Source organism: Neodiprion lecontei, chromosome 4 (genome assembly GCF_021901455.1).
Source record: "Neodiprion lecontei isolate iyNeoLeco1 chromosome 4, iyNeoLeco1.1, whole genome shotgun sequence".
Taxonomy (NCBI): Eukaryota; Metazoa; Arthropoda; class Insecta; order Hymenoptera; family Diprionidae; genus Neodiprion; species Neodiprion lecontei.
In genome coordinates this window covers 27,464,142-27,491,950 of record NC_060263.1, presented here as the reverse complement: position 1 = coordinate 27,491,950, position 27,809 = coordinate 27,464,142, and the positions used below count along the sequence as shown (strand labels likewise).

Below are 27,809 nucleotides of genomic sequence, written 5' to 3'. Positions count from 1 at the left end.
TCCCTCGAGTTATTTCGAATGACTCTTAAAACCGTCGTCGAATGCGCGAGCGCGACGAAGGAATCGGACCGAAGGCTAAGGTCGTTGGATCTTATCGTTCACTCGAGCTTTAAATTCAACTTTTTTCCCCTTCCTCCTCTCTTTCTCAGCGTGAGAACAAGAAGAAGAAGGAAAAGAAGTTTCGTCGAGTCACGGTCAGCCGCATCGTCGGACAAATTCGGAACCGCTGTCGCAACATTAGTGCTATATTTACACAAGCATAATTTGACGTAACGTTCCCCATTATTTTCAACTTTATTCGCATTTTATCTGGAGCAGATAAAACTGGCAGAAACAGAATCCTCCTAGCCGGATATAATACATGCCCTTAGGGTGTGGCGCGATGAATACTGTACGGAATTACACCGCGACTCGCTGCTCGGTTCTGGTACCTTCATAACTCACTCCCCTCTTACTGATAATACCTTTTTTACATACTTTCATGTATTTCGACGTTGAAACCCGGCAACTTGGGCGATTCTTATGCGTATTTTATACAGCCGTACAAGCTGTTAGGAAAAATGAATAATCCGAATAACAAGTTATTCGCTGCGGCGAATTCTGTGTATTTTCTTTTACCTAATCAAGCTCATCGATGCAATTTATATAATTCATAAGCTCCCTGACTCTGTGTTAAAATACGTGCATTCGATGCTTGCTAATTTCTCGGAGAATAATCGTTGACGAGAAAAAAAAAGTAATATTCTTACGAACATCGTTTCAAGATGCACAGGCTGCATCATCATTCGGACGTAATTTTTCGTCGTTCTCGTTCATTGCGAACCCCTCGCTGATCGTTTGTCATCGATTTCTTCCGAATACTTAATTTTGTATCTCCAGAAGGGTTACACGCTGCAGGCAAAGCTCTTTCTTCACTCTTGAAATCCCTCAGGCGGAAAGCGAGAAGGGGTGGGAAAAAAAACCAAGGATTGAAAAACCCCGAGTATTATTTTTCGCTCTCTGCATTAACGTTATTATCATTATAGATATATCCGTTTTTCGCATTCATCCAACAACGACGTTTCTCATAGTTCTCTCTCCAAAGAATTCATCACGCCGAGAATTTGTAAGAAGAATTTTATCACAGTACCGAAAAAATCAAATTTTTTCGTCTCTTTTCAAACCGTCAGCTTCTCCGCAATTTTGCAATGTCTACGCGAATTTAATCGAATTACAATCGAGATATCGGAATGTTCTTCTGCATCTGATTATACCACAGAACTAACACTTTTGCGCTAAAAAAATTAATTCACCGTTAAAAATGTCTTGAACATTTCTTCGAAAGTGAAGATTGCAAAATAAGAAGAAAAAAATTTATTAAAAAATTACGATGCATCAATTACCTTTACCACATATTCTGCATGGATATATAGCGTATAAAATATCGAATTGATATAAATTATATCCGGATATCAAGACCACGGAGAGTTTTTTTTTTTTTTTTCCCTGTAGGCACGCATTTATCAACCCTCTGATATATTAGCTGTTAACAAAGAACGTTCGTCAGGTGACGCTCGCAGACGACACCTGGTGTAAGGTGTATTTGGGTTTGAAAATACACCCGTCAACGTTCCATGGAAAAATTCGAAGCACCCCCTTAGTAACACGTAGATGGTACATCATGCAGTCTTGCCACTTCCTCGCTCAGCTATGGCAGGTGCATAAAACCCTATCATAGACAATAAATAATTCATGTATGATCCGCAGCTACAGTATCCGTGCCAAGGCGTATATTCGGATGAATTTTTCCTCCGTTGACGGGTTTTCATCCAGAGTGTGTATAAATGCCCGCGTCACGTCGTGCGCGAGTGCGGCTGAATCGATGTATAACAAATTCGCCGGTGCGGATGGTTCGAAGAATTTTTAAACAAAATTATAAAAAATATTGAAAAATTTAATACGTATACCCTTCTTGTCCGACATTGCAGTATAGAAGGGATTTAGTTGCACTCTTCTTTCGTTTATGAAACTCTCAGAGCAAACCTCACGTGCAGTGAAACCCGCTGCAACGAGCTTGAGTGATTGAGTTTTCCGCTTTATATCCGGGGGGGTCTTTGACCAATCAGAAGACCTACGAACCGCGACGGAACGGTTTCAAACGCGGGATCAAGTTAACCCGACTTACTTTTTAGACGGTGGCCCGGTTTTCCCGGTTGTTTGAAAGCTCTTTGTCTTTTCCTTGCAGCGGTATCAGCCAGTTGACTTTTAACTTGATCGCGGCTTTCTGTGCGTATACATATACGTGTATAAATATACCCTGCACACTTGACAATTGAATTTCCGGGCTGACTGGTGTGTGTATTTTTTGCGAAACTTGTTCGTTCGCCAACCAGACCGACCCCAGAGAGCAACTTTCTACCTTTGACCTCTTTGCTTCCTCGCGGAGGAAACGCAGCGACGACTCGAAGAGACGGAAAAGGGGAGAGAAATGGAAAGATAGATGAAGAAGAAGCAGGAGTTACCGCTTTGAGTGTATATCTGCTCGATTAAGATTGTTGCATACAACCGGAAAAAAAGTCTTGAGATAACGCAGCGACATGTGTGCATCGTATTATAACGTTCTGACGAAATGAGACATTAATTTAAGTTTTTTCCTACCGTTTCCACTCTCTTTATCTTCCTCGTCCGAACCCCTCTACCTTCTTCGGGTAAAGGGTTACCGGCCTTCACGAAACTTCGTTACTCTCTCGTTCGCGGGGTTTTTGATAAGAGTTTTCGTTTGTCAGTCGAAGACTACAGTGATTTATCGCTCGGTCCCCTCGGGTTATCGAACCGAGCATCAATTAGCGGCCTGGCGCCGAAATATTAATTCATCCGATTCCGGTTTTCACCGAGGCTTCGATAATGCTGCCGAACTTGCCGCTTCGACGAAGTTTATTTATTACACAGACGTTCTAACGTCTGTATGACAATCTGTTTTGTTATATGAATGAGAAAGAAAAAAACGCCACGACGTCTTTTCGATCGACGACCTCGCGTAGCTTAAAAGTCCGTCGAGAAAAAGATTTCTCATTTCAAATTTCTCAACTTCTCGCATCGATGAATAATTTGCTATTGAAAAATGGTACCGACGTCAACTTTTCAACCCCGTGTCTGTAAATATAACCACATGGTGCCCTGATCCCCTCCTAAATGGAGTTGATCGTTCGCTTTATCTGCATATTAACACGTGGCTTAGTTACGATAGACTTGACTGGCTCGTCGTCACGTATCCCAAACCCACGACGCACACACGTGTCGTATAAATCACCGCGTGATAAGAACGCGTCATTAGACATACCCGCGATATTTTTCATTCGCCGCATTTTCCCCTCTTCTCAACACCCCTCCAGGACTTATTCGCAACTAGGTTTCAGCTGACAAAGGAGAAGGAGTGGTGAAATTTGTTTTAAAAAAAAATAAAGAAATTTAACGTTTGCAGTCATTCGTTTTTTTTTCCCCCAGCCACTTGATAGGAGCCGTGCGGGGAAAAAAAATACTTTTTCACTATCTTTTATCGCTGACGTTACGTCGCGACGGCTGAACCGTCGGGGACCAAGCGACGTGTCCCCGTGTCCAAAGCTCATGCCGCGTCGCTGCGGCGGCCCGAAGCACAGGTGGGTTCGTCATATCTTGACTAATTAGAGCGGCATTGTCCGGCTGACCCCCGGGGGCCACTGTGCCGTGAATTAATCATCTCCTTCTCCCGCGCACTCCCAGGACCAACATACGTGACGCTGTCCTTCCCCGAGGAAATGGGACTGCTTAAATCAGCCAGCAGCGGATAGACGCGAGCGTCTCGTATCACTTATAGAAGCATGCAAGACCGAGAAGTTAGTTTCGATATTTCCGCTTTACCGTCAATAAAGCAATTCTGATGACAGCGCGATTCGCAGTTCGGGCAATTCACTCAACACCGAGGATGCGACTATCTTTTCACCCCTTGAAGAATTCGATCTTTGCGAATTCAGTACTGCCGAAAATTCAATGATTCTGTTTAGGTCGTGATCAGTTGTTCGATTTACAAAAGAGGTAAAAAAGAGCCGCGCGAGGGGGGAGGATATCGTTCGACCTGCACCACCGTGCCGATATTTATATCGCGACCAGACGAAAGTGACTTTTTTTTCTCGATAGGCTGGATATAAATATTTAGGGGTATTACGAAGCGCCACAGCTATAACTCGTTGGATTTAATTTGAAACCGCGACGTCTTGGAAATTTAAAATGCGGAATAAATCGAATAAATCGAATAAATCGGTAGTTGAGCACTGACGTGCAGGTGGCATTGAGTCCCGTGAAAAGTATAATACAATGTACCTGTACCCATACCTATTTCATCGGGGAGTTTGAAACGTCAAATTGTCCCAATGATCGTTCGAAAATCTTGACTCTGTTCGGAGACCCTCCCACCGATCGATCGATCGATCGTTGTTGAGTAGTCGTTTTATTTGCAAGCACGGCGAGCTGCAGGGACAGTATCTCGTTTAATACGAACCTCGGCCGACGGTCGTTCGTCAATCAAACTCACGATCTCTCCGGTTCGGATTTTATCGAAGATATTGGCTGTCCCTTCTTGCCGTCTTTGCCGGGTAATTAGCGGCTCGATCTGACGTTATTAATTAAAGCTTGACCACCGGCAACTTCTTCATGTTCTTCTTCTTTTCCTTGGATGTATACCTGACTGACATACTTATAATAGGTACTTATGCAAATGTGGAAGAGTTGCGAGGTGTGTATACGCGATCTGCGATTACATTATGAAATTACACGCGAGGTATACATCTCGACTATTTCGTCTCTCCGCCATAGATGCCAGAGCACTCTTCGTCTTTGTAAATTTGAAAAAATACAGAAGAAACAAAATTAACCAACCACACAGGAATCGAATGTCGCGGTGTTTGATATCATTGCAATACGGACGCGGAATTTGCACGCAAGTTTTGACGGGACGCAACGAGATTTTTTACAGTTTGCGAAAGGTGAAGTATACTTTGTTTCTGAATCCCCGGCGACCCGAGTTGGTTCGTTGCCAGATATCTGGTACCGGAACAAACGCCGCGTCTTCCTCGGACAGTCCCACGAGGCGGCTGACCAAAACTAACATTGAGAACGGCTAGCCGGGTCTGGAGTGAATGGCCAGGACAGGAAACCGGTCGTTTTGATTTTCTCATTACGCTTTGGGGCTCGCGGCAGCTCCTCGGACGCGATTCGAGACCCTTTTGCGCTTTGCAAATTCGGCAAAGTGGGTGTGTAACTTACTTCTACCCGAATTTCCGCCGAGCTAGTACAACGCGAAACTTTACACCGTAATACCCACTTCCGTACATAACTCGAGTATCCGTTGACGTGGTTATTTCATCTTTTGGCACACCGCGAGAGAATTACCAACCAGCCTGTGCGAAGAGCCAGATATATTATGAGAATTAGTTTGACAGTGATAAAAGCTCAAGCTTGGCTTGAATTTAGCGAATCCTGTAGAGATAAAAAATTGCCTGCAATTCTCGCAGTATAAGTAGGTGGTTGGAATAAATGTTTACATAGTTGTGATGCAGGAGAACCAATGTAGCCGAATTCCCCGCTCCAATACACAGTTTCGTGATTTCAATTTGACAGCGTGTTATACATGCATTAAATTGTTGAGCATTACAAAGTTGCAGCGTGGTTTTGAACAACTTAATTAATTATTATAAACACGAGAAGTGTGACGAATCGGAGTTTAGTCCGTTAATTATACTCTATATAAGGCTTGAGAAAATAAGGGGTGAAACGTTGACCCCATTACACCCCCTGATTAATCACGACCCTAATTTAATTGCCGGTTTATTAACACGCGGGCAGAGAACAAAAACCTAAATTCTTATTACTGCAGAAAATAAACCCCTTACACTTCGGGCGGCTTTTGCTGTCGCGGTGGTGAAAAAGAGAATGAACAACGCGGCTGTTCGCAAAGGTGAAAAAATATGGAAAACCTGGCGGGAAGTTTCGGTCAGCGTGTAAACGCGACTTTGGTTAAAAAAAAAAGCATCCAAGTTACGTTTTACGTTTTCCTCGGCGAGAGGAGAAGTTGACAAAGATCGGTGTGCTCGCGGTCAAACCATGTCCTTATTCGTCATCGTCGTTTCGTCCTCCCGGTTTCGCCGAAAAGATTCCGTCGCTAATAAGAATTCGACGTTTCTTACCGTGCCAACTTGTCACAGATGCCGTTGTTCGCGAATCCTTTTCGCGAGGCAGACGAGAGGCAAGAAACGGAAAGAAACACGCCCCGTAAGTTGAACGAACCCCCGATATTCTCTCGGCAAGACGTCATCGACGCCGATCGAACGGCAAAAGTGTTACCTTTGCAAAAATGCTGTTGAAATTTGGCAAACAAGGAGCGGCCAGTCTGCACAGGTATCCGCTAAACGTTGTCGGAACGTATTTTTTCTCTTTTCCAAACCCAACGAACCCCACGCTATTCGAGTTGGGTGAATTTTTATTGGGCCATTTGATTGCCACTCGGTACTCGATTACAACAGATTCATTTCCTCCTATTTCCCGACGCTTTTCACGATTTCGACTTTCACTCGGCGCTATCAATCGCCAGTCCAATCACGCTTCGTTCTCGATCGATTTACCTCGTTCGTTTCCGTACTTGTTAAACCGGGTGTCCTTTTTACGTACACGCGCGCGATCCTTTTTTGGACGCGTGAAATAACGCCAACTGCCGCTTCCACACACCATACAAAATCACCGCCATTTACGAGAATAACGTCTGATAAATCTCCACAATTTTGTAACCACTCTACGAGCGACGCTCAAACGGCCTCTCGAATAACATTTCCCGACTTTGAAAAAACTCGTACGAGCTGATTTAACGATGTTTTTTTAGTTAGGACGCGTGATCAGTGGGAATCGTTTAATTTGGCTCCAGCAGACTATCTGCAAGAAATTATGCCGATTATATACGAATTATGAGAAGTTTCAAACGTTGATCTGTACTTTTCACGTCATGTTTTGTACGAAATGACTTCCAAGGTACATTTCAATCCTTTCAATAAGCATTGGCGCCTGAGACTCGAGCTATATTGTAAGATAATTTTCGCAACACTAATTGCGTAGGTTTATCCAAGTGGCGTCGACCTGAGTTTACAAAGTGCGCAGCCCACGCAGCTTGGTGTTAAAAACGTTTAATGCACCAGAAATTGCAGCATATTAAATATATGGAAACACTTTGCCTCGTAGTTATCTGCAGCCAGACGTACACGATTAATGTTATTATGCTGATCGAACGTTTCACTTTCTTTCGACGTTGAGTGTATGCAGAGGAATTGATTTCTTGCTCCTTGCCTTTGCGCTGGCAATACGAACATTCTCGACGTGGATCTTCGGCTGGATTTATCGATAAACGCACTTACAGAAAATACAATATCGCGGACCATGATTACACGTTGGATGCCGCATACCTGATTTCCGTGGAAGATTTATCGGCCCCTAATCGAGCCTCTCCTCAACGTGAATCTAAACTTTAACGGAAAAAAGTAGAACGAAGAAAAGAGGATGAGGAGGACATTTACCCGCCTGGTAGCCAGCCTCGGGCTCTGAACTACTTAGGCGAAGTTCATCTTGTTTTAATATGAAATTGTGCAATTTTGAATCAAAGCCAATTTAGCTGTCCGTGTAGGCTTGAGCGATGAATTCCCTCGGGGCTCCGCATGGTCGACATATAATCCTGCAAAATTATTCCGAAAATTTATGAACCTGCAAGATATGATCGTTATCTGTAAAAACTTTGATCGCATCTCCTTACAGCGTTACATTTTTTTTTTTCCTTTTTCCTCCCTCCGTTTTAATAAAACCTTCAGAACGACGAGCCTTTATACCTAAATCTGATGAAAAATAATGGATATATCAATTCCCGTTTTTTCCATGTCCCTCTTGTGTTGTGTAGAAATTATCTCCCCACGCAAATTTTCGTTTAACAGGCAGCGTAACTTGGCTCGAAGTGTCGCCGATTGCTTGTCCGGTTCGCAGATATCCGAGAGAATAAAATTCAGCCCACACGCGTGTTATTCTGAAAATATCAGGACCGTCGCGGAGTCGTTTGAATAATTTTCGGATAAGGTTACGTCGTTCGTGAAATTTTTTTCAACCGCGATAATCAGACCGCCGGATCTTTCGCAACGATTCTTCGTCGAGCATGAGAGTTTGATTCGCAGTGATCAATTTCGAGGGTTCCGTATCTTTTGATTACTCGATATCGCGACGTGACGCGAAGCTGTAAAATCTCGAGGCAATAATCTAACGATCAACCGCCTATTTGTTATTTTCGCAATATTTTGCACCTCCACTGAGTTGAAATTTTCTTATCTGTCAATTACGAACCCCAAACGCGTTAACTTCGTTACGGGGCGTAAATCATACGTGCACTTACTCTTTCGTTTTCTCGCATATTTGGTTCCTTTCGCGAGGAAGGCGTCTGAATCGAGTGATTTGCGACGATCGTCGGACCCGAGTGCAGAGGGTAATTTATTGAGACGCAGGATCGTTTTCGACGCGCATTGCACCGTGCATCAGCATCGGCGTTGAAGCGGCTCGTAAAAAAGCGATCGCGCTTCGACCGAGCCGTCCAGCATCACACTCAAGTGATTACTGTATCTCCTGGAAAAGAGATACAGGCAGTTGATACCTCTTCACCTTTAACGACTAACGGACTGCTCAACAATCCAGAGCACCTACCTCACCTTACGCACCTTACGTACCCTACGTATCGTCGGCGAACGGACCGACCTTAAAAGCGAAAGAGCGAAATCGCCTGTTAACTGGCAACTGTGAATTTTAGATGCTCTTAAAGCCTGCGTAAACGTCGATAGAAAGACAGTGAAAATTTCTTCTCAACCCTAACCATGCGCGAAAGAAACAAATCGCTAGAAGGTGGAAAGTACAATCCGCGTTCAATTTATGGTACACTTATGACTGGGAATCAGTGAAAATTCACCGATTCAAATTTAGTGATTTAACACGCGTTAGTACAGCAGCTTGGATCGATCTTCATCGTCAAGTGTCGAATTGCAGGTGTTGTTACACTTTCTTTATCTTTTTTGGTCCCATTTCACGCTCTTCCTCGAGGCGTCGAGTCAGTCAGGAATACCGAACATATGGCGATCGGTTCGCCCATTAGTCGGTTGAAACGCGTTCGTTCGCTGTTGCTGCCCCCGTAAAAATTCCCATCTGTTCGCATCTGGTGCTGCATGTATCTATACGATACAGAATACAATCTCGCTCCGATTCTTATTGCTGCTCGAATTAAGTGGAGTGCGGCGGATCGGTAAACGCTGGTTCTCCAACTGCGGATAATTCGAAATTCATAATAATCAACCCGCGCAAGCCGCGTCCACCGCCCCGGAACGGCCGCTATCAATTTCCCGTCATTGAATTATCCTAATCAAATATTATACGCGGCGGGTGGTGGCATGCGTACGCAGCGCTCGCGAAACCGCGAAACGCGGGATATTGTTAAGGGAGGAGAGTGCAAGTACCATAACTACAGGATGCGTACCTGGAAGCACACGCGTGCATTCGCTAATATAACGCCTGCGTGCCGCTCGCACCGGAGGCTGCGATGTTATCAAATTATATCCCGCCGGTAGGCACACACCGGCGACCAGTAACTCATTCGTAATTCAGTTATCTAAATGGGACACCCGGTAGGTCGCGTCTCTCTCTCCCCTCACCCCTCTCGCGTGTTTTTGTTGCCCTCATCCCCGAGGTCCGGCACTCGCCCGGATGTACAGTCGCGGGGTATTTCGCGGTGCCAAAAAGCAACACCCTCGATAATATTGGAAAACTTTCCACCTTCGGTTATTCGAAACGATGTGTTCGCGGACCGTTAACCCAATTTTTTACCCACTCTTTGACATACGCTGTATACGTGTGTGCATCGCGATGGTGTGAAATCATATTCTCCAAATGCCAATACAGCCGTGCTGATATTTTCACATTGTCACGATTATTTACTTCCATAAATGTAAAGCTATTCACGGAGATAGGATTTTTTTTTCCAACTCACATTTTAACCAAAGCAAGCAAATGTACCCGTAGGAATGTCTTTTTTTTTGATTTTTATTTGATTCAGCAAAAAAAAAAAAAAAACGAAGTGTGCTCGGAAAAACGACTTGAAGTCATCAAATCACAATTAATTTTTGTACTTGACGAATTATACAATTTCCTTCTTCTTTCGTGTGAAATTTTATTTATGAATTTTATCACACAATCTTTGTACATTAAAAGACTTGCCTTTAATTGACGATTCGAGAGGATATTCTCATGCAACGGAATAGATTTTTCTTAAATTTCGAAAGAGTGATGCGCGAGATGGAATTAAATATCATGAGTTCACGGAGCTTTTGTACCTGCAGGCTGCAGCGCCGACTTCTTTAAAACATCGGCCAAATTGACTTCAGGTATAGGTGTAATTGCGTTTAAATGCGTACGTACTAACAATCTTTAATTCCACGGGTTTCTTCTCATGAGTATCAAATGTCTCGGAGACAGGTGGTAGGGAATGATTGATCTGCGTTAGCATGAACATATTTTCGACTCGGGTTGATTAATACAGCGAATGAAGTCCTTGAGGCGGTTTGATGAACGATCATAAACAAAACTATCTTATACACACCATCGGATAAAAGATAATTGCTAAATAATTGGGATATAATAAACCGTTGTGTTGTACCTCGTAAAGCGATCCTCTCTCTCTTTCTCTCTCTCTCTCTCTCTCTCTCGCATATGCATGTATGTACACGACGCGATGCCCGACGTCTCGTTGCCCGGCTAGCCACTGAGTTATAAATTATTTATGCTCACAATGTTCATGAATTTTTATACCCCATCGATTTATTACAGCTCACTTGTCTCATGCCTCTATACGACGCCATACTACCAGCCGGCTGAGTCGATCGCCGTATGCATCAGGGTTCAATGCTCACATCAGTGCCACGAACTAATCCATAAGCGACTAGTCGTTGACTTGGAGAATTTAGTTTTTCTCTTTTACAGAAAGGGTTCTTCACGAACTGCGATTGGATTTGTTCAAATTATGAGAACGGTATCGGGACTATCGTTCTGAGTTACGCAGGTCAATTATTTATACCAACAGCAGCCGTCGTAATGTGTTGCACAATTTCAAGTACTTCGGTCCAAAATTAAGGTTACAAATTTCGTGAATTCTGCTGTAAACCGGTTCTTCCTTCCCGATTATGAGCAGTAAAATCCGGGCGAGTATTTCCTCGACGGATATCAAGATCCTGGATTTACGTCTTTCCCACTTCCTCCACGCATTCTCATTCCGATTCGTATATAATTAGCATGTTTTACACGCCGTTTAACCCCTCTCATCGACTTCTTCTGACTGCCGCATATATTTACCTAAATGTTTCCAATTAAATTGTAGCACTCTTGCCGCAGAGCTCGGGCTGACAGAATTCCGCTCCATAATTTGAGGATATTCCTTTGCAAAACCACACTCCGTATCTTCACCGTGCATGCGCTCTTCTCCTAAATTCATCCGTCGTGATTAGTTTTCCAGACTCGCTTACTTGCACCGCCTGCAGCATCGACCGATGCGTACAATATACACAGTGGTGAAATTTAGAACGCTACTATTATAACGAACGAACTCTGAAGAAGGCATCAATTTTTCTACAACGACGTGTATTGATCGATTAGACGAAAATTTATTCATGGCTCAATAAGAAGTTTATTAATCGATTCTGAAAACGAATAAATGGCCTCTGGATACCTCGTCTAAATTTTCTCATTACATAGATCTATGCGGTGTCGATAATTCAGCTCGGCTTGTTCGATAGACAAGACTGGAAAGTTTGACCAAGCTGCTTAATTTTTCAGCGAGTTGATAAATTGAACTAATTACTTGGCATAATCTTTCAGAAGTTTTACCCGTCCGTCGGCATTTCTCTTCGGGACATCAACGCGTTAAAAAAAAAAATTCATTCGAGATAAGAAGCAAGTAGCGCGAGCTTGCGATAACTTTTTTCCATTCTCTCTTATTTGCCGTCCTGATGAGACAGGATCCGTCAAGCTAGTCGCCGAAACTTTCGGAACACAAAATATATATCCTTGCGACTGTAAGGCAGGAGACAGAAACGACGAATGAATTACGACGATATTCGAGCTTCTCGTAATTAATTAACGCGGACGAGAACGACGGAAGTTAATGTCCTTCTCAACCCGAGGCACTTATTCCGTGTTGCACGCCTTATGAATATACCCGGGTATAGAGGAGTGCAGCGGTGCAGCATGATGCACTAGTTCCTAGGCAAGTGCGCCGGGATTAGATAAGATCACCTGGGCATAGTTTGGATGTTTAATTAAGCCATTTCTCTATCGGACAAGGAACTCGGTCCGAAGCGAAGCGGGAGGAAGAGGAGGAGGAGGTGGAGGACGAGGAGGATCGTGATTTCGTTGTGCAGATGAGAACCGGCGTTGATATAGCCGTTCTCCCGCGAACGATCCAAAGCGCATAAATATCTCGCGAATGGCATTCCTACATGAGGATTATAATGCGGGATTCTTTCGGTTTGGGCCTCTTGCCTCGCTGGCTTCGGGCCTGAATTGATTAAGTCTTGCAGCGAGTCGAGTCGAGTCGGTTGGTTAGAGCGAACGCGAGTGCCGATGTAATGAGGACGAAAATGATTATGCAGATCAGTTTACCGTCAGTTCGTTCCTTCGTTCGTTCGAATGGACCGCTGATCGAACACCGTGTCATCGGCCGGTTTTCTCTCGTTAATTTCACCGACTCCGAGCCGGAAGCTTACTTATTTTGCCCCGGTTTATCGAAGCGCCAACGTATTTGACGTGCCCGGTTTTCCGGGTAAAAAATTTCAACGAGTCAAAAACTAAGAGTAGTTTCTACTGGTACTTGTTTGAACGTACGTCGTCATATCGGCTATCCCTGAGTTGCAAAGTAAATGCTTATCGGTAGTTTCCAGTTTAACATACTTCGCGCTAGGTTGTTTCATCCGAGGTGCTTTTTGGGGATTATGCATAGTGCAAACTTTCTAGTGAGATAATGATCCGTTGCTTGTTAAATCGTCGTCAGCATGTTCGACGAACTTGTTTACTCAGTTTCGAGTCAAACCATGATATATGTTACAAACGTTAAACTCTCAAACGGTATCCCGTTTCAAGCCAACTACCAATTGTATAACAATGCTTAATTTCTACCTTTTTCGTACTCGTGCTGCCGTGAATTAAAACACTGAATGTAGACACGTTAAATATCTATCAATGCTTATAACAGTTGATTTAATGACACTCGTTTAAAAACATTTGAAATTCAAGCTGAACGTCTGACGTATATCTGAAATTCAATTTGGGGTATATTTTGTGTCCCGGTGAATTTGAAAGCTGAGTACGAATACCTCTGAAGAGGGAAGCGGTATCCTCAACTAGGATGGATATTTCTTTGGGCGATGAAACGTCGCGAGCCTAAGTCTCTAAGTCCTCTTCGTAAACACCTTCGACATCCGGTACTAAGTACAAGGCGGGGTGCGCCAAGCGTCGAGGCGCCAATAACTCGCTAGATTTCCACCGCGTGCAGGGATTGATGTCTTGATGTGTCACCGGGGAGATGAATGAGCCTCGCGACGTTGGTAACCCGTGATTATACCGTCGTTTGCATGCCGGCTCCTTTTATTTCGTGCAAACTTGGGTATTTATCTCGTGGCCGAGCCGCCGTGCATGCGTAGGCAGACTCGCTTGATTACCCGGGAACCAGTTCTGGTACCTCGATAATGTTTTTTTTTTCTTTTTTCCACGTTTCCGACAAACCCTCGTGGGGAGAATTTTCGCAGGTGATTGCGTCGATTTTCACCGTCTTTTTCCACGCCGGGTGAAAAAGCCTGATGGTAGAAATTTGGAAGGCAATGGAACCAATGAAACCGCGTATAGGTGAATTCGCACCTACGTCACCGTGCTGAAATCACCGAGTCTACAGCGAAAGATCTTCCGGCGCAGGTTATAAATGAAACCAGGACGCACAGCGGAGAGACAATATCGTTTTACTCCTCGTCCCACGTGGCCACCACGGATTTACTGTTCACCGTGAATCGCAACGACTGAGTCATACCGCGGTCGTAAAACATCCTGGACCAAACGACGCGACGTTTTACCTATAATAAAATTCGGACCCCTGTTTCGACAACCTTAGATTTGGATTCGGGGCCTGCTTCAGCGCTTTCCGAGGATTATGCCCGCGCTGCATTATCGGCAGAAATTTTTTTGTCAACGATCGTTTTGTTCGGGAATAAAAAGTTTGGAGGATCTCTGCGTTTCAAATTTTATACACCGGTATGCGAAATGTTTGCGAACCAGCCTCGAGTCGAAGTCTGAAAGACGTGAAATTCTGCATTGAATTTCCGAGAGTAGGTATTTCCCCGGGGCAATAGCTGCGGGGGATAGATTGCAGGCAAATCAAATATTGTGTTTATACGTAGCTGCGGTATACGTATACAGAAATACCACTCGGTGTATTTGTAATCCTGGATTTATGTCTACGGAGGTGTAGATTCTCGTATTATACACCTACCTACCCCGGCTGCCTGTTAATTCTTCAAGCGATATTATACTCGCGTTCTTCCTGGATGCTCACGAAATTTAATCAACAGCAACTATGACGCTGGACTGGCACGAATATACTATACTAGATAAATCACGTATCGCATTACCTGCATGCTTCCCGGATACCCATATAAACGTCAGTTAATCTTCGGTAACCCGAAACTCCTGCATCGCGATACCGCAGGATAGGTAACAACGCATCCTTGAATCGGTGCTGTGGATAAAAATTGTATCTACGAATCGCCCCGCGATATTCAGACGCTTGAACAACGACCGTAAGCATTCGGAATCTGTTGGATTCAGCGAAGCGTCGTTATAAACGCTCATTGTTTATTTATCCGAGGAGCTCTATACCGCAGGTAGATATATTAACCCCTCGGGGCTATATTACGTGTACCTATAAATACGTAGATGGGTATGTTAAGTACATTATTATTCCCATCCACATGGCAAGACTCATGCGCATGGATGAAATGGAGACGTCGTGTGTCAGAGTGAGAGCTAAGAATACATACGCCGGTAACTCTAGATGCACGGTGCAGTGCGGCACAGTGCCTCCTCCTTCTCCTCCTCCTCCTCCTCCTCCTTCTTCGTCGTCGTCGTCGTCGAGTAAGCAAACGTCGTTCGTTCCTTCCCGCTCTGACCTCCTGATAGAACGCGAGAGTCTCTCGTTCCGTTTTATTGGCCCTCGCGCCAGCTCATCCCGTAGGATTGAGTCGTCGACGACGGGCGTCGTGGGCTGACCTCAGCCACAAGCGATGTTCGAGGCGACGTCGTAACGACGCTGCATCCCACCGCAGTCTCGTCCCGTCCTCCGGATGAGCCCCAGGGGGTCCAAAAGACCCCGAAGTCTTGGACGGGACACGCTTTCTTTCTTTACCCCAAGAACCTCGAGTAAAAACGTAGGTATGTACTGGTTAGATTTATCGGGTGTAACCTTCCGATGCTGCTGCAACTATCGAGTCTTCGACGAACGAACTTTCTCCTTGCTTTTTTTTTTTTAAAAACCTAGGTGTGCCAGCTGTTGGTCGAGTCTTGCGGTAGTGATCACGGCGACGCTTCGATTCGTTTTTCGATGATTGAGAGAACGGACGGGCGCCTTTGGAGATTGACAGACCCGCGCATCGAGTAAGGAAAACACTTGGAACCTGAGGCGCGTTTAAAAACTCGATCCACAAACAGCTGATGGTGATTGGACGCGACGTGGTGGTCACACCGCGAACACCTTAACCTTGTTCACCGTGAGGAGATACAATTGTACGCGCAAGGCACGCGTGTCTGGTGATTAGGTTTCGTTGCTAGTTATACGTTTTGTGAATATCACAGACGCCGTCGACGCGGATTTGTTCGTTTGTCCACTCGTTAACGAGACTGGCGTAATTTCGATTGTCGTAAGTGTGGTGATTGGATGATGAATTTCGTGCCCGCCTTTGCTATGTGTACGCGGGGAGAAGGGCATTTCGATTAAGTTAGGAGACCCTCTCGCCAGGTTCGTTGTGGGGGGTGCAAGCCGGAGGAATAGTAATACAGATATCCGGGGCTATGGTCGGAGGAGAAATTGAACAGAGAACGGTGCCAAAAACTTTTACCCAACAAGCCGGCAGCGACATCGAACTGTTGTGCAAACAACGAACTCCGCCTTTGCATCTCCAATTGCAAATGTAATTTCATTTTTATCCGAGCATGCTTATTCAGCGGAATATCAGAAAGTTATCCGAATTCGCTTGAGAGAATGAAAAGAGATGAGGAGGAGGAGGAGGAGGAGCGGCAGCGTCGGCTCCCGAGTTGTATGGCATAAAAATCAGATCCCTTTCAGGTTCCTGTATCTTTGCACATTTGTGCATTTGCACGGAGATTCAGAGCCGAAGGCACGAGATATTATATGCGGGGTAAAAGTGGCTGTACCTACAAATGGATTGATCTTTACGACGCCGTTTTATGATGGATTCGTGGGTTAAACTCCGCGCTGGCATATTTTTCCGCACGCCATGGGATCGGGGGATGGTATGGAGTGGTATATTCTACGTGGTAGAAAACTGAAATCGGGAAGGGTACGTCTGTATGGTAACGGTATAAAAGTGTAGACGGTAATCAAGAGATAAGAGATTTTTATACCGGCACGTTTCTCACTCCACGTTGCGTTATACGGCTGCCACTCCGTTGTTCGTTGCACTTTATACTTCCGCTTGGCTAGACGTCGCCGTACTAAAATCACAATCCAGACTAGCCATTCCATTCCTTCTACATATCGTTGCCGCTGCTACTCGGGCACTTTTTCAAGCCAAATCTCAGCCACCAAAGCATCCTTTGCGCATACTAAACTTCAATTGTTTCATCAGAGTTTACTACGACGAGTCAGCTGGCATGCAGATTAACTTTTCCCCCTGGATAGAGAAAGAGACAGTAGCTCATTTGGATGCAATGCAGAGATTCGATGGAAATAATACAAAAGTTGATCCAATGCCACGGGTTTTCTTTCAAGCAATTTTCGATTCATTAAGACAGTTTCGAAGTCGTTAAATTGTCGAGTATAAAATAAAAAACAGAAAAAAAAGACAACATCGAATTAGGAATCCTAGAGTCGTCCCTCGAAATTTGCTGATCCGACGGATGCGACCGATTGTGAAAAGTTTTACGTCGTTTTCGTTGATGCGGAGTCAAAATGGCTTGGGGAGAATCGTTCTCGTGGTGGGAAAGGAAGCTCCTCCAGCAGCATGCCGTTGACTTGTATTCGGAATACCAGCTGCAGACACGCGCGTGCATACGCGTAGTTGCATATACCGAGAGTGGAATCCATTGGCCACAACTAGTTCCTGATCCATCCGGCAGCCGTACGCCACCGCCGAAGCTATTCCAACAATCCTGCTCCGCCGGGGGCTCGGATATTGAAATATTTGCGGAATCTATAAACTTGCTCGCTATCCGCGAGTGTATACGCGTCGGGAAACTTCGACGCGATGTCGAAGCTGGATTGACCGCGGAATCGACCAGACGAGATTCGGTGAATTATCTAGCATAGTACGTGCCTATCTTCTCATTCGTTCCCGCGTTCCCCGCGACATCGGCAAATAAGCTTACATGTTGTTACATGTTTTTCCTCGTTGCGAAAAGAAAGGCGCGCCGCCGCGTGTTTGCCGAAACCACACTCGACGCTTGAATTTTATTCGATTTCGTTTCGGTCCCAACGCAGTTTAGCGAACAAACATCTATACGCCGGGAATCGAATTTATAAATTTTATTTCAAACTTACCGGGTCGTCTCGTCTCGTCCCGACGCGCACCGTGTACCACATACAACCTGCTCCCACCATTTTTACACCGTATTTTACTTTCTTTCTCGCAAATTCTCGCTCCGAACGCCCTCGGCGATGTTGTATTTTTCAATCAGCTGCAAGCTCGGGGGTATGACTGTACCGCGTACACCCACCTCAAACCCTCGGGGAGATACTACTCCACCGTTTCGGTTCCCCGGGACGACGGGTGATCCGGATGCTGGGAGAAAAGGCTCTCCTGGAAGCGAAGAAACGTGAAATTCATTTTTCGCCAAGGGATCCCGCGGCCTCGCGATGCCTCGTGCTCTCGGACCATACGTGCTTTAGAATTCGTCCTTAGGGGGATTTCGAAGAGATCATACCGCTTGAACGGGAGAAGCATGTTATGTCCGAATCCGCGTCTTTCCGAGGCTCTCGATTCCTCGGGCTACAAACCCACACTCGCGTCCCGAAGAATTCAGAATTTGGTATTAAAAATTATTACGATCTCCGCAAGACGTATAATAATCTTCTCTTACAATTGCCGCGGGTGATTATCAAAGCCACGCAGGGATATTTTATCACTCCCCTATCACCGATCTCGAATCGCGAAATGCTCCGGGCTAATAATTTACCCATCAAGAATTGTGCGTAATATCGTTCCTTCTTTGTTTCTCATCCCCCGTACAGTTGGCTCGCTAATGTCTTTATCACGAGATGCTCTCGAGGATGAGTGTAAACGTTCGGAGAACCAACCGTGGCTCTAATGATCTTGCTGCGTTGAGCTCTGCGCCACGTTCATCCGACACCCGTGATTTTAACCTCGCGTGTCTCTCGCACCGCGCACGAATTGGGAATCCCCGAAACGCGTTCGTAAATCATATCGTGCGGAGGCCAATTTTCAATTTATTCGACCTGGTACTCTACGTCCCTCTCTCTCTATCTCTCTCTCTCTCTCTTTCTCTCTCGCTCTTCGGCCCATCGAGTAGCTTCGGCGGCAAGCTCCCGGCGACCCGGTTCCCGTATACACTGCTGTACATATATTCCGTATACCCATTCGTTACCGCACCTTTCGTAATTTCCATTTCAATGCTAGGCTCGGCCGTTGAATTCTCAACGAAATCCCAAAATCTCCCACGAAATTCCTTTCAATTCGGGTCTTCCACTCGCCTCCGCCTGTCTCCGCCCTCCCTCCCCCCGGAGCTGCTTGCACTGGTCGCCGTATCAAATCTTCCTCATCGTGATCCTCGGAAACGTGTTTCGCTATTTCACGCCGCGGCCGGGCCTATTGTCTCGCATAAAGCGCCCCTCATCTAATTATAATTAACCCTTTCACCGCTGTTTCAAATACAGGTTATATCCGCTCTAACCTGACATTGTGCTGCTCATTATCATCTTAATGCACCGGGCTTATAATGGGACCGTGTAAATCTATACGCCCCTATTCACGCCCACTTCTCTGTACAACTTGCAAATTTTGTACTGAATTGTAATCTCATTTTTCAAGATAACACTCTTTGTCGAGTAAATTTCTAGCTTTCGTTTATAAACTCGATATATGTACGTTCATATATGCTACAATCGAAGTATGTATTACACTTTTCAGAAAATTTTAATCCTGCGTTACGTACGCCTATAATCAACGATGAAGCGTAATAAATCCTTTCCTCAAGAATTAATGAAATACGCCCCGAAAAATGATCTATTGCAGATACATGTATGTACAATTTATCTGTGACCACTAAATCTTCATTCGTCGCGACTAGGCGTGGAAGAATTTCATACGTAATGAAAAATATTTTCAAATACGTATAGGTATACAGAGTCACATTCTGCCACTCGAGAGACTTTCTTCAATATTAAAAATACTTTAATTCTTAACTGTTGACAAAAACTTGACACAATTTCATAAATTATCATCAACATAAATAATATTAACAGTTGAAAGTGTAATATAAATACTCCGCATCAATTATTCCTCAAACATATCGAACAAAATCCGCGTAATTCATTCAGGAAAAAATAGTATACGTTTGAAATAGTAACTTCAATGTGGTCACGACTGTGTACAAGATACGTATATTCGTGTGCTTCTGCTCTAGCGAGTCTATCGGACAAAAATTTCGACTCTTGACGTTGATGTAACGGTACGGATTTGGAGCGTAAATTTAGTATTCATCGTTGAGATTGCGACGGGCACGGGAAAATTTGCAGATAGGACTTTTGTTGGAAGAGGAGAAAGGTTGAATTTTATCGTCCGTATAAGCGAATCTCGTCCCTTCGGACGCCCCGCTATGCTAACTAGGTTAATTAATATCTTATTGATCTAGGCTGAGTATGAGTTCGTATATCACGTGTGGCACGGTCAGCGGCGTAGTCCGGATATCTGCTTTTCATTAATCATCGTCACATCTCGCGCGAACAACCTTCAAACGTTCCGCAGCGGAGGATTCAGCGCTGTCTGCCTTCCCCGCAAGCTCCTCTCTACATGCAGAGGAATTTCTCTGTTAAACTTTCTGATCAGTTTAAAAAGTGTCGGAACAAAAATTTCTCGATTAAACTTCGCGCCCGAGGAATTATTATCACCAGTTTTCTCGTTTAACAAGTTCTCGCCTTCAGCTTTTCTGTGTGACAAGATCTGTTCTCAAACATCGATCAGCCTTCTAAAAGCTGAGAGCAATTGTCAGGATTAGTGTTGAATGCAAAGTCTCTAACGATGAGGCGACGTTTCATAACTCCATGTGCAAACTACGCGCGAATGTCGAAGGAACGGGGAATTGAAATGGCGATAAATCGGGCAGGCCATGGCTCTGTAGGAATTAGAGATAGACATTCCAACTGCTGTTGTTCACCCTCTGCAGACACTCATTATAACCTTGCAAACGGAAACGATGTAATGAGAGGAAAATAAAGAACAATCCGAGCCCGCACGGGGAACTGGAATCCTGTCAATTATACCCACCTACCCATGCTACGTAAATGAGTTCAGACTGTTTTCAAATAAAAGCTGACGCATAAATGCGTAGCAAAGGTGAAAGTATGAAATTAACTTCATCAAAGTCTCCACAAATGATTCTCAAGGTTTCGGCTTAGCCGCGGTTTGTGCGAAATGATTATAAACGAAAGGTAACAATCTTAATCTCAACTAGCCTAGCCCAACGATACGTTTCTGATACGAAAATGTCGGTTGAATCGAAAATTACTCCGGGGAGGTACAGGAATCACTTACCGCGCATCCCTGAGTATGGTAAACACAGTTGCCGGTCAGAGTTGAGAGAAGCTTGGCTACATATGTTGAATCAAAAGAACTTTGTAATCATATTTTATTCAGAGATATGCATAAAACATGGGTACGCGTTCGTTCGCGTCCAGTTTTATTTGAAAGGGTGGGTGGGAGGCATATTTTATCATCCGTTGGCTGGTCCTGCGGGGTATGTTGCCATTGCTCCCGGTATCCGGGTGCCGGGTGCATCGGTTGCTCGTTGTTGGGAAGCCGAGTCTGAGTTACCTCGCTCCCTCTTAAATCCCATTACGCAACGCGCCCCGCGTACCTCGTTCCTTTTTTCAATTACTTTTCGCTCGCCTCGAGCACGTATGCAAATTACTTGCACCGCTCGCGATGATAAAATATGAATCGCTGCCGAGCAAATCCTGCACCTTCGCTCACTCGCGGAGTCTGTTTTTGCGCAAATTCAATCATTCGTAATACCGCGGCATACCGACACACCTAAACGCTCCCGCAACTCATTTGTCCGAATTGATTCTTCGACGAGCGCCTTTGTCTCATCTTTGATTTTTTTTTTTTTACACCGAGCGAAGATCAACCGGGACAAATATACGCTCCGCGTTTCAATCTGGTTATTGCTTCGAGCTCTGGCTTTATACTCGTCCCTGTATAACTTCCGGACTGAACTGTGCAGGCAGCCGGTGGCAGCTGTAAAAAGAAATTGTCTTTCTTTACGTCGTCTTCCATCTTTTGGAGGTAATGGATGATGAATGGTGGTGGGTACCGCGGTCGGAACTCCGCCGTCGCTGTCCTCGTCCTTCGAGTTCAGCCATTCAATCTGAACTCTCGTTTCTTCGGTTGGAAACCACTTCGTTTTGATCATAATTCCCAAAGGTTCCCGCGGAGAGTTTTTGTTTAGATTCTCCAACCCCCCATTCTCCTCCTGCTCCTCCACCACCTCTTCATTCACGTAAGAAAACTAATTTCGAGTAATAGCTTTGAAGAAAACTTGTCGGGTATCGATTAATCGGATCGATGCGTATCCCAGGCTGTATCGTACAGCCTCGCCAATTAATTACCGATACGTCCAAATCGTCTCGTCGATTCGCTTAGATATATATAGGAAACGAATAATCGGGCCCGATTCTTCCTTCGGCGAAAAAATTGTTTTCTTTTTTTTTTTTTTAACTCGCACCACGACATAAATTGCGCGCAAGTTTTTCCACTCGGTCGTTATTTTCTATATCTATGTATATATCACACAGAATTCACGCTGCCATGCCTTACTGGTAAAGTGTAGGTGGCATGCAGACGTCATGTTCTCTCCCAACTGTCCGATCCAATCATAACTTGGCAGACACGGAATGAAACATTCATTACAAATCGTTTAGATACGTACAACGAGTGAGCATGCTACTGGATAACAAATTTCCAGTCTGAACGTGGCTAATAGCAGGTACAACACGTCTGCCAGAGCGGAACGATTCGCCCGCAATGATAGGCCTGTTACACCTGATACACAGAGTTTGCCTATTCACTTTATATCACAGTTTTTCGACACCGCGAAACCGGTTACCGAGTTTCTGTGTTGGATTCGCAACGTACCATCTCCGAGTTGATAATTGCAATGTGTCACTCGCTTAAGAAACGTCGGAGTTCCACGGTTATATTACCGACCACGGTGACGGGATACTGTAGTCAGTTTGTTTGACAGTGTGAATTCCGATTTGAAACAGTCGGTTAGAACTTTGAGCAGCCTTTACTGCTTTTCGCGAATCCAAGGAGAATGAAGATGCTCGATGGCTTGCCACGTTGACAAAGGGCACTCATGGTTGATGGGGAGGACCTCGACCTTCGTGGAACCTGAACACTTGACGCAAGTTGTAGGTACTTTATTTCCCGTTGAATACCGTTGAATATTAGCGGGCGAACGAACGGGCTGAAAGCTCCTCCTTCAAAGAGGAACACTGTCCCTACTGTCATGTCGGAATTAACGAACAAAGTCTCGGTGAGTCTCGAGAGGCGTCGGACTATTCTGAATCAATAGCGTGAAGACGGCTTTGCATCTCGTCGCGACAATGCCAGGGTCGCGGTTTTAAGATTTACGATTATGGGCTTCTTCCCCCTTTCGGTCTCGGAGTCGAGCGATGAGACGCGAAGCCAATCTACAGGCTACACCAAGTAGCCACAAAATACCAAAGTCTAGACACTGGGGTCGTTGTCAGTCACTGCCGTAAACTCGACGAGATTGATTAATCACTCCGAGTCAAGGCCTCGACGCGGACGATGGTCGCAGGTAATACTCGGAGGCGTGCAGGCAAAACCACACTCGAGATAATGAGTTTTCTACCAAGACTGCCTCCTCTGTCCGAACATTTTGTCTCATGTAAACGTCTTCCTCGTTCTGTTTCAGCGCAATATCGATCGCCCCGCATAACGGAGCACCCGTCGGACATAATAGTGGCAAAACACGAGCCGGTCACCCTAAATTGCAAGGCAGAGGGTAAACCGGAACCCGTCATCGAATGGTTCAAAGATGGGGAACCCGTCAGGACGTCACCCGGTGACGCAAAGTCCCACAGGGTCCTGCTACCGGCAGGTTCCCTGTTCTTCCTGAAGGTGATGCACGGGAAAAAGGAACAGGACGGCGGCGTCTATTGGTGCGTCGCTAAGAACCAGGCCGGAAGTGTCACCAGCAGGAACGCCACGCTGACTGTTGCAGGTAAGACCGTAAAACTTGAACCTTTATCGGTGCACTAAATATGGCGTATTTAACGCCGGGCGATGATCGTAAGTCAGGATTAACGGGTCAATGGATCGGGCCAGATCGCAGGGACATTGCGGTCCGGTGAAACGTGGTGCGACCAGTCTGTACAACGTTACATAACGAAATTAACGGTCGCGAGTAGATTGATATTGCCTGGTCCACCCTCGTCAGAGAAACGATTCATAGCGTACCGTACATGGTTAGGTTAATTTACTAGGTGTGTTTACTTTAGTATGCAATTACGACATTCGCGGCGCCTAACTTATCGCCATAATAAAACGCGATCCTGTCCGCCTTCCCTGCCGCATCATTGCGTTAAGAGGACAGCGTCGCGTCGTAGTTATTTTTACCAAGGTTTCAGTTCACCGATCACCGATCGGTAATGTGGAAAAAGTGACGAATAAAGTGTCCGGGCCTGGGACATGCTTGTTGACGCTTTAGATTGGCAATGCAAATCTAAGATAAGACCGATAAAATCGCCGCGATCCTTTTTAACGGAGGCAAATGTGATTTTCGTGGGGCGTTTTAGCCAGATTTATAAACCAGATACATAAACCGTATCTAATTGTCAGTAAAACAAACGGAACGTCCCGCTATCACCAAGTTGCATAATTCCGGTGTAAAAACTCTCGCCAGGGTAATTAGCATTAATTATGATACGATAGTACGGAATTGTTGGAACCACCTAGCGGACGGCGTAAGGTTAACCGGCTTGTTTACAATCCCCTTACTTATCAAACGGCACAATTCCAGCACACCTTCGCTATCTTATCCGGGCTAAACTAACTCGCACGAACGCCACGTGGAACACGAAGCTGCGGGTGTATCGGATAGAGCTTTTAAAACCGTGTCGTTTCGTTCTCGCGGCTTTTACACCAATTAAAATAATACTCCACTCGCCTTTGGTACGTATAATAATTAAATCGAACAGTTTTGCGCAACTAAGTGGCATTTCTCGTGAGGGGGAATGCAGGAGCATAAAAATCGTGACACGTTTGGGATTTACGACTCCATTCGTGATGTGTCCCTTTGTCTCGCGGCACAGACGTCGCGACGTTCGGCTTTGTTTCAGACCTGCTACACCTTTGCCCACGCGACCGACCCTCTTGTACGAAGTGCCACTTTGGCCCGGCCAGCTTCGTCTCTCGAACGTCGACCGTAATGGCGAGAGTTTGAACTGTTTCTCGTCTAGGCGTGGCCCCGAGTTCCTATCTGGTGCTCACCGTCCCGCAACATACTTTACGCGCGTCGGCAATAATTTATCAATTTCTTTTCCCCCGTTTTTTCCTCATTTTATCTCTCTTCCATTACCTTCCCCACGTGTCTACCAGCCACTAACGGTGCAACCAGCGGCCGCAGGACTCGTTTTAGTCAAGGTAGCTATTTCAATATTTTCTGTATCGATTCGAGCGCCATGTACCAACATACATATTACGTGCTTTATGCGACATCCACGATCCGCCCGTAGCATGCGATATTTCTTTCGGTTTGTTCGGCATATTGAAATTACTTTTCGAAAGAAATTCAGAGGGATGGAAAATCGGCGACTTGGTTCATCAGCGGGGATGAAGATGGAATGGTACACACACGGTTAATATTAATAACTAGGGGAAAGTGACGCGCGGTATTTGGGAAATTAAATAACCCACGTCCAAATTTCTCAAAGTTATGTACGTACGGAAGTTTGGAGGGAAATACAAGAGAACTTTTGCACACGTGACAGTACGAGAAAGAAACTTGCTTCCTCGGTACTTGACTGAAACTCAAATAAACGGCACGGTAACTAAAATATTTGGTCTACATTTCAAACAGAATACAGCTTATCTTAGTAAGCTCTCCAGTCTGTATAATAAATTAATCTGTCATTGGCAAAGATTTCTCATACTGGATCAAGCAGCACCGGCAGCGGACTTGTTACGTCTGGGTATACGGATACGCGCGTACAAGCGAGGATAGTAGATATGCACGCATAGTTTTAATTGCTTTGATAATAAATCTGTCGATAGTCCTCAGCGATCGCGCAATGACAGCAATAACAAAACAATCGACTATCTCTGAACTAGAAGATATTTATGTGCACCTAGGCGGGGATATTAACCGACCTATAAATCACTCGCAATCGTAGGACACGTAACACTGCAGACGACCTACCCGAACGAGATGGACCCATAGTTCTGCCGTAAAACCGACACGTATCTCAGCTATAACAGCTGAACTACCGTAATACGGACTTTGTTTACAGTCGCCCATTCGTTTCGTCGTCGTGATAACTAGTCACAATACGTGTAGTCGATGCATATTTCAAAACTACAGACGCCTACCTGCCCCCATTCCTCTCCTCTTTGCATAGTCAAACTTTGGAACGACGACGAGCATGTTTGGCCGCTCCGTATTTTCATCGCATATTTGCTACAATGACCATCGCATAACTTCCCGTGCATTACAAAAGCTCGGTAAACTGTCCGTAGACCAAATGAGGATCCACGTAATTCTGATTTACGAGCCTCACCCCATCTACAAGGACCTTTCGACTCAGCTGATCAAACAAACAAACCCGGAATCGTACCTAGCTTACGGACGGTGTAGGGGAGCAACAGACCGCTGTGCTACACTCTCACATTTAGAACTCTGTTTAGCGTGAACGCGTTCGCCGAGAACTCCGATCGTTACTTTTCTGATAAGAACGATACTTGAAAAGTCGGGAGGTGCTTCGTCGAAATGGATACAATGCGACCCGCGTCGGCGGCAGTTTTGACGATGGAGCCAATTCTTAACTGATGAACGCGCTTATTGTTAGTTCCAATGGTGGCTAATTTCTTGGTAGACACAATTGAACCGATCAGCGATCAAGGATGACCCTTGATCCAGCGATTTTGGTTAAACGTACCGCTCGCAAAGGCGGTGCCGCGCTTGCGAGGTCGAGTATGAGCTACGTGAGTGTTGAACGAGCGTCAAGGACGGTGACCCTTAGGACGAAGGTAGGTACCGAAGCAGAAGCTAGGAAGCTACTTGCATTACATATCGAAGGTGTGTTTGTGCCAGTGTGAATGCGCGGTGCGCTCGTGCGTGAGTAAGTGGCTTGGGTTACCAGATCCAAGCGTAGGCATATAATATTTCAGGCATAATACCTCACGCTTGTCTTACAAGACACACGATATCTCCGTGCTACGTTATACTCTTAACTGTCAACGCCTCCGGATAAGATACACTTTCAAAGCGGCACGTTTCGAAATCTGCCATACTCCACGTTGGACGTGAAATGCTTATTCGAAAAAACGCGATAGCAACAAGTGAACGGTCTTTTTAAAAAATCACTTCAACATCGATTCGTACTTTGAACGTCGCAAGATCTACTCTTGCTACGAGAAAATCCCGGGTCACATAGCGAATGGCTATGAATAAACTCCTGAGGTGACTCCTGCAGTTACCGAAGTGTATATTTTTATAAAAATGCAGAAGCTCGGTTGGTCAGCTACAGCATGAGCGTGCAAGTACTACGCAGGCTGCGGATACGGTTACAAGTTCCTTGCGGAGTAAAAAGTTTGAATAAAATACGCGCTAGCCATGTTAGGCCGTCCAAGGAACAAGAAAGAAGGTCCTGTTTAGAAACAATGGCGTTGTGTCCGACCGATGGTGCGGTGCTGTGCTGTGCTGTGCTGTGCTGTACGCCTGTCCGCCCCGAGCTGCCTTTGCGGTCTCAGTTGAGTTAAAGACAATAGGAGCGGCCACCTACTCTACATACGGCCCCATTAAAACAGTAAGCCACGCATTATAATATACTTTCGAAGTTCGACTCTCCGACTTGGTGGCAAACTCCGTTTCGGCGGCACAAAATCCGGTTATACGCTTTGCGTTCCTCGAAATAAGCTGGGAATGCGGGCAGAGACCGCGAGTGTTCGAAGGGAGGATCTACAATATTAATTGATCGTTTT

General features: G+C 45.2%; 1 protein-coding gene across 1 annotated transcript in view; it reads left to right on the top strand.

Moving 5' to 3' along the window:
- Window positions 1-27,809, top strand: part of LOC107219814 (roundabout homolog 2) — a 213,955-nt gene that overhangs the window by 76,870 nt on the left and 109,276 nt on the right. Inside the window, exon 2 of the mRNA XM_015658160.2 lies at window positions 23,524-23,832. Within this exon, the coding sequence (XP_015513646.2) occupies window positions 23,524-23,832 (309 nt within the window). The remainder of the gene's footprint in view (window positions 1-23,523; window positions 23,833-27,809) is intronic.